Genomic DNA, 8,388 nt, shown 5'->3' on the forward strand with positions numbered 1-8,388 from the left:
ATCAGTCAAGGACTATCCAAATGCATTTGAACATGATCACAACATCGCCCAAACCCAAAGTCTAGCAACATCCAGTCCTCAGATCGATAAGACTCCTATCTAGTCCTTATATTCATTCTCATCCGAGATTAGGAAGTCCGGGTACTCATCATACTCATCTCACAAGTCCACCATACGGCCTCCTCATCCCTCCCTATCACCAACAACACCAATATCAAATCATTCATTCAGCCCAGGCTAGATCCTACAATCCCCATGACTCTAAAACCCCCAGCTCAGCGCTCCTACCATCCCTTGTACATCCTCACAACCAATCTACCCGCTTGTCAATTTCACATGCATCCCCCACCCCAAGACTCAAAACAGCATGCCACCCCCCAACCCCCAAGCATCAAAATAGAACACACAACAATGCACCGCCGCATAAAACCACCGTGCCGAACGGCACCAAAGAACCGCCCAACGCAACGCCGTCTATCACGATATCCATCATCAACACCTCCCTACGGTAGTCTTCCATCCCCCCGTCGAACCCCGAACAGTCCCCATCATCCCATATGGCCTCACGCCAAATCCGGCCGAGATACCCGACATCGCCAAGACGAGATCACCCACTCACCGCACATCCCCAATGCCTCGTACATTTGCAAGACAAAAAGTGCGACCCAATCAGAACACCCCGCCACAAACGCCTGGCGCGCGCCGCCCCCACCTCTCTCTTCCTCTCTGCCTTCCCCCTTTCCCTCCCGTCCAATGCCATCCCAGTCTCGCGTTTTACAAGAAGCGTCACGAAACAGAGGGCTCGTCATCCAGTGCTGGGGCCGGGGCCGGTCCGAGCGCTGCGTCAACCAACAGGCTGGCGGCGGACAAAGACCGAGAAAGTACGAACCGGAGCGCTGTTGCTCTGCACGTCTCAGCTTTTCCTCTGGCTCGTAGACTCCCGCAGACATACTCACGCGCGCGCACAAGCCAGTCACTCGCAAAGATAGACCACGAATTGACAGAGAGGACGGCACAAACAGTTGACCATGCAAGAGTCTTGTGCCTTGCTGCATCAAAAGAAAAAAACTGTCTAAAGTATACTGATGATGGCATCGCTAGGTACAATGTAAATGTCGGTAGTAGTAAATAGTATATCCACAGGGGGGAGTGCGGGGATGACGCCAAAGATTATCATCATCCGCCGATGCAAATTCCTCACTCGTCTCGCTCTCGAATCCTCTCTCCTACTCTTTTTGTTTACCCCCCCTCCCCACGGCATGCCTCGGTGCCGTCACTCGAATCTCTCAAGAAAAAAAAACCCGCCAACCTCATGACACTGGCGTCCGGCGCACCTACACGCAACCCAGTGGATCAGACTCCAACGTGGCCGTGACAAGTCTATCCTGTGGCATCTCTTGGGAGATGCGCAGGGACAGGACGATACAGGCAGGCAATGACTGCTGATATTGTTGACAAATAATAAGATGGAAGAGGGAAACGAAATGAAGTTGTTGCCTTTTTTTTTTGTCGAGACCTGGCTTAGAAGTTCTCCTTGCCCCACACGAAGGAGAAGCTGCGGCGTCGTTAGCAATGAGCGGGATTCGGATGGTTCTCACAAGAGTCACTTACCCAGGTTCACTGTACTTATTACAATAGATGTGCAGCGTGCTACCCAGACCCTTGGGACCGCAGAAGAAGACACCGGCCTCGGCTGGCGAGTGCAGCTTGCGGATACCTCTGAAGATCATGTCCCAGTTGGGTCTGCCAAAGTTGGTCGGCGAACGGAGACCGGTGATGGTGTCCTTGTCGGCGTTTGCGTCGTTAATCATAATGTTGGTCGCGTCGTCCGCCTTGATCTTGGCCGTCAGGTACGTGTGGATCTCGATGCGGTTGTCGACGTCCTGGGCCTCGATGGCGAGGAGGAGGGAGCGGAACCACTCAAAGGAGCCAAAGTCTCTGCAGATCCAGAAGAAGTACACCTTGCTGAGGCGCGTCTTCTGCTGGGGGTAGTTCATGCGGTACCAGATGGACTTGAGGATGGAGGCGAAGGGCGTGACACCGATACCGGCACCGCAGAGGACGGCAATCTCATACTTGAAGACGTCCTCGGAAGCCGATCCAAAGGGTCCGTCGATGTAGACACGGGGCAGAACGCGGCGGAGGGCGGGGTCGACCTCGCTCGAGTCGCTGTTGACACCGACAACCTTGCTGCCGTCCTTCTTCTTGTCCCATTCGCAGCCGAGAGCGGTGGAGACGCCGCGGGTGAAGTCACCGACAACACGCATGTGGATGGAGATGTAGTCCTCCTCGGGGGCGCTCGTCAGAGTGAACGGGTGGTACTGCCACAGAGAGACGGCAGGGCAGCAGAAGAAGATGTACTGTCCGGCCCTGGTCTTGGTGTGCTCCTTCTTGATCTGGATCTCGCAGACGTTGCTGGGGTGCTGGATGACCTTGGAGATGTACGTGTTGTGGCGTCCGCGGACCTCACGGGCAACACGCTCGGCCAGGTAGGCGAATCCGCCGTACATCCAGTACTGCCAGAAGACACCAATGGCCGAGGTGCCGATGCTGGTGCAGAAGGGCGCGAAGTCGGGCTGAATCATGCAGAAGGCGCCGTGGATGGACCAGAAGAAGAAGAAGACGATGAACATGTGGTGGGTGTACCAGAAGCGCTCGTAGTTGGCACGTCTGGGCTTCTCGACCGAGGTCATGACCATGCCCATCAGCGCGAGCAGCATGACATAGCCAGTCCAGCCGGGGCCCGAGGTGAAGTTGGCCAGGAGCCAGCCATAGATTCCGAGGTTGTTCTTGGCGGCGATCTGAGCAAAGTTGTTCCAGTGGGCAATGGTGTGGACCCAGGAGAAGAAGACAATGGACCAGGCAGTGGTGATGTGGAAGGTGATGTTCTTGTCGAACTGGATGATTCCGTTGAGGGGTGTCTGACGGGCCAGAGAGATGAGCGTGCGGCATACGGGGAAGAGAATCAGGGCGACGTCGACGTGGAGGACCAGGGCGGCGGAACGGGCGATGATGAAAGTCGGGCCAAAGGTGTCTCGTGCTATTTGCAGGTTGTCCTTGAGGGCGAAGTTGACGGTGGCAAAGGCAAAGACTAGGCCGTGGAGGACCAGGAACACGAAGACGAAGCTGGTGGTGGTTAGTGTCGTCCGTCGACAGGCATGCATGCAGAAGCAGAGAAAGAGACGTACACTCTTCGGTATCCTTCGTTAATCATCCAACGGTCGAAGCGCTCGCGCGTCGTCAAATCCTTTTGCTTCTCCTGTGTCATCTCTCCAGAGAGAAGCATGCGGGTGAGGGGCGTCCATCTCGAGCGCTCCGAGGGCTTCTCGGAGCTCGCATAGTAGTTGTAGTCCATGGCGGGCGGGTTGGTCTGGCTGTCGCTAGCCAGGAGCTCGTCGGTGGTCGATCCCTTGCAAAGTTCCCTTCTGATCCGAACTGTCCCAGTAGCGGGTGGTCTTCTTCTCGACTCTTTCTCGGATGTCCAATTAACGTCTCCTCGGATTTGGTTTGTCCTTCAGTTTCCTTCCTTTTTTGTCGGGTCGACGTCTGGTCCGGGAGCAGTAGTAGTGACGAGCGGCGGTGCGAATGGTTGCGGGGTATATAATCTCGAGAGCCGGGTTGGGTTGATTCAGATCCTGCTGAACGGGCGCAGAAAACAATGCATCTAAAATGAAAGTGTAGGAAGAAAAAGCTGTCGATCCAAGAGCGCGCGAACCCAGAAAAGAGCGGATATTGGAGCCTGCAATCCGACAGTCACTGGGTCAGCGATACGACGGCTTCACGCACCAACGGACGGTGAATAGAGAATGAGGCGAAGCGGTTAAAAAAGGGAATAATAAAAAAGGGCACGGGTGTGAAATGTGAATGACAGAAAGTGGCGGAGGGGAGAGAGAGGACAGAGGACGGGAGGATATGGCGCGCAAGAGAGTTTTGGAAGATGCAAGAGAGAGCGTCCGAGAGGGGGGGGGGGGGGGGCGCGGCCAAGGAAGGGGGACGAGGGATTGATGGGCAGCAGGGGAGTGTGGGAAACATAAGGTGATTTTTGTGTAGATCATACGGCGACAGACGCAGCCCATTCGTGGCTACGCCGCCCATTCGTATGCGCGCACGGCACTGAATGGATGAATGGATGGATGGATGGATGGATGGATGAATGAATGGGTTGACGGATGGATGGGCGTACCTGCACACAATGCCTGCACTCGAGCGGCTGGCCAGAATTCGAGGTATTCGCGGATTTTTGGATAGGGAGGAGTCGAGAGAAGAACACGGGCGGTATTATTCTTTCCCTACTTGCAGCAGCGGAAAGGGGGCGTGAGAACGGGAGAGGATGGGAAAGAAAAGAGAGTCAAAAGAGCATTCGGGAGGTGGGCGATCTTAGCATGAAGAGGAGGAGTGGGCGACAAGTCTCGGGTGTGAGAGATGGATGGGCTGGGCGGGGAGGGGGACTAGGGGGGGGGGCAGTATGGGACATGGGACCAGGGGGTGAACAGGGTTAAAGGGGGGGGGAGAGAAAGGAAGGGATTAGGACCACTTTCGTGACGCCCTCCTGTTTAAAAGAGCATACTTTACGAGTACAGTACACGCACATACCATGCGTACACAAATGAACGAATGAATAATTACCTTCAGCACGCAATGGGGATCGGAACCGTCACAGGAACCAGGAACCAGGGACAGCGCCAGCAACAGTCCTTCTCCCGCCAGCCAGGACCGGCCGGCCAGCTAGGCATCTATAGCTGGCAAAGTAGCCAGTGCACTCTCGGGTCGCAGTGACAAACCAACATGGCACAAGAGGAGGCCGCGACATCATGCCTACGGTACGAATAGCAAGCAGCTCGGGGCGAGGTGGCCGGGGTCAGGAAATCAGGGCCGTGTGAGATCCAGGAGGGGTTCGTCGTGGAAAACAAGGGGGGTGTGGGAGGATGAGGCTTCGAGACCAGACACAGAGGATGGATGGATCGATGGATGGCGAAGACAATGAGAAGACGCAACAGTACTACCGGTAGGGGCACCGACGATGCAACACAGCGAGACAAGAGAGAGAGAGAGAGAGAGAGAGAGAGAACGGACCACTCAGCACGGAGACACGAGATAACGCAGTAATGCACCGCTACAAGGCGCCGTGCAGATACGGCAGTCAAGACTGCAGCGCAGGCTCCGTGGCCCCTTTACTCGCGCGGACGGACGTGAAGCGATACGATACACACGCATGCACACATGGAGAAGAGGGAGAGAGAGATAGAGAGGTGCTCTGTACACTAGAGAGAGAGAAAGAGAGAGACGCTCGAGACGCCGAGACCGAGGATGGAAAAGAAGCAGAAGTGAACGGTAAGAAAAACAAAAAACCGTCTGAGCATGGCTCCACAGCGGAGCAGGGATGCCAAGCACCAAGAGCCTCAGGGGCAAGGCGACATTACGCTTACTTGGGCGGGGCTGACTACCCTCCTGGCCAATCATTTCCGATTACGGCAACGCAGGTACCTTGTACCTTTTGGGGGGGGGGGTTTCGACGTTTGCCGCGCTGCTTCGTGACGGCGTCTCTCTCGACCTGCATCGCCTTCCAACCAGTACCAACAGTACCACCAGTACCAACAGTACCACCAGTACCAACAATACCACCAGTGACTCTCGTCGATCGAATGTTCGGGTTCGGGCTCGTCGGCGTCTAGGCTCTGCGCACTGCCAGGCTACGGCTCCTTGGCGCCCCTTTCGTGCCGCCATGTCGGATCCGCGCTCAATCTCGAGATACGATCACCACGTTATTAATTCAGGTGAAGGGGACTAGCCATATACGCCATCCAAGTCAAAATGGCCTGGTCGTGGGGAGATTCCTCGCCAACATGGGCCCAATCGAAAACACCCCCGCCCCCCCGTCCGCAGGAAAGAAGCCCACTGGACCATCTTACCGACTCTCGTACTCTATTGAGTCTTGGCTCTCCAGGCTTGGCTTTCATCTTGTCGGGTCTGGGCAAATTGCTACGGTCAAATGAATCCATCCATTCTGGTTTACCTGCCTGACAGCCCAGCGCTGGGCGGGCAGAGAACAGAGACGGGACCGACAGAATCGACGACACGGCCCCTTCAGCCATGATCCTGGCTACACCACGCGTTTCCCAGCAGAGCCGTCGCCGCGCCCTCCTTTTGTGGGCCTGCCCTTCCTGTTCCTGGGACCCAAGACCGTTGGAACGGGCTGGCCGGCAGCGCGCACCCGCTAGGCAATATCCAGAGAAGCCTATTCCGACAGCTGCGGCCTGGGTTCTTCTCCGTCCACGGCCAATCACCTCCGTTGTACCTGGCTCGAGCAGCCCGCTGCCGTCCGCTGCGCTTCGAGGCTGTTCGTCCTTCGGCCGTCGATGCTGGTATGGCTGATTAGCACCATTCAAGCTGATTCACGTCGACAGCTGCGGGCCCGGCGCCATCACGGAGCATGCCGAAATAGTCCACTCTCGCGGCTCACCTGTCGAATCTTATCCTTACTAGGTATTTGCAGTGCCGGTCGACTTGGGTACACGACCATGCCTCCCTTACCAAGGAAGCAGACACTTCCACGAGACTGACAGACAGACAAACAAGCTACAGCGCACTGCAACGCAACAGCACACAACCAGCAGTGCAACCAAGTCTTCAGCCCCCTTCCGCCTCACCACGGCCGCCTACGCCTCCGTCGCTGTTTGGGCCGCGTTTGGAACAAGGCTGCTCTTCCGCATCACATGTGGGTAATGAGGCCATAACCTCCCCGCGGCCCTACAACCCCCAAACCGCCCAGTTGCACGTCGAGACATCTTGGACCGATCCCCAAGCCCGGCAGAGCTCGACTTTGCCGACGAGAAGGGCCAGCGAGTGGCCAGTCCGCCCTCCCACTTTGTTCCCGCCAAAACACGACCAGGGCCAGCTTCAGAATTGCGATACGTACCCTTGGCTGGGGTCCGTCTTTCCGCGTCCCATTGGCCCAACGGCCTCATCCCCACCGGTGAGAGAGGGGCGTGCGTCTCGATTCGTCGCTTGAGCCCGTGTCGCAGCTTGTTTCGCCAGGGATGCTTTGACACAATCCAAGATTCGCATTTTCACAAAATGGTGGTGCAAGGTGGTGGTGGTGCACTCACCGTCCAGCAGCCATTGGCAGTCGCTTCTTTTCTCTTCCTACACTAGGAGTAGCTATTGTTCCTGTTTACCTGGGCCTACGTGGACGACGACGACGACACGACGACGACGCAAAGAACAACACCTCCCCCCAATCTTACTCGGCGGCTGCAACGACGTTGGTGCCATGTATCTCCTCGGGAACAGGTTCGATTCGCAGTCTCGACACACGCGACACCTTCATTGGCTCTCGTCTCCCCGTCCCCTCTGACAAACCATAAGCCGTCAAAACACGCATACACGCATACACACACACACACACCTCCCTCTTCGGCATCTCACCCTCCTCCATCGCCTTTGCCGCCCTCCCATCCCTTCAACCCACTGCCGCCGGAATATTATTAGCACGCCCATTGGCTAGGGTCCCTCGACTCGCCCTACTCTCCTCCCATCACCATCCGCCGTAACTGTAGAGAGAGAAGCCCGAGGGCCAACACCCACCATCTGTCACGGCGCGGCAGATTGCCAAACCTCTGGCCTGCCTCCCATCCCATCTTGTCACCTCGCAGATTGATCCCCCGTCAACTACTCAGCACCCCAGGCGGAGATCATTCACAACCTACGCACTCGTGGCAGCTCAACGTGGCCGGCAGACGCAGGAATCAGTCCATATCTGAGGCTGCTGTGCCCCCTTTCCCATCGCCAGCGTAGATCATGCATATCGTCAGGTCCCCCTTGGGCACTGGTCTGGTTCGTCTGTCCGTCGTTTACGTAGGGTTTGGCCTTCGTCTCCCCTTGCTCAAACCCGTCGAGACGCGGCCCTACCAGCAGGGTGAAGACGTAACGATCGTGGGTCAGGGTTTGTCTGTCTACAAACTCGCCTACACTTGACTTGCGAAGCGCTCGCAATCTACCGGTTGGCGTGACGAGGATCAACCCGCTGCATGCAAGTGAAGCCGGCAGCTACACATTGTCCGTCTAATCCCTCCTCCAACAACTCTATCCTGCCAATCAACCGTCCACAGTGTTCAGATCGTAACCCTGCTGCGCGGATGGTTCTCGAGGTTGTACCGTACTCTGCATCTGCAGGCCATCACGAACCCAACGTCGGCGCTTCGCCATTCTAGAAGTCGTTCCCACTTTACAACCTCACCGTCATCAGCCTCATTCCATTTACCTGACACACCTACGAGTGAGCGACCGCACGTCTCAACCACGACCTCCCCACGTTGGCTGTTGTCGACCTCGCCTTGTCGATGCCGACCTTATCTCTACGACCGGTTTCGATTCTTCAACAATTCCAAT

The 8,388-nt window shown here is 56.5% G+C and overlaps 1 protein-coding gene across 1 annotated transcript; it reads right to left on the reverse strand.

Annotated features, from left to right (window-relative positions):
- Positions 1 to 1,521: 1,521 nt before the first annotated feature.
- Positions 1,522 to 3,355, reverse strand: ColSpa_10880 (suppressor of glycerol defect protein 1; the record flags this gene model as incomplete). Its single annotated transcript, XM_049277092.1, has 3 exons — positions 1,522 to 1,555; positions 1,612 to 3,126; positions 3,189 to 3,355. The coding sequence occupies 3 exons, from the start codon at positions 3,353 to 3,355 to the stop codon at positions 1,522 to 1,524; spliced, it is 1,716 nt and encodes a 571-aa protein (XP_049133049.1).
- Between the last annotated feature and the right edge of the window lie 5,033 nt (positions 3,356 to 8,388).

This window comes from Colletotrichum spaethianum (genome assembly GCF_022836535.1).
Source record: "Colletotrichum spaethianum MAFF 239500 DNA, contig39, whole genome shotgun sequence".
Taxonomy (NCBI): Eukaryota; Fungi; Ascomycota; class Sordariomycetes; order Glomerellales; family Glomerellaceae; genus Colletotrichum; species Colletotrichum spaethianum.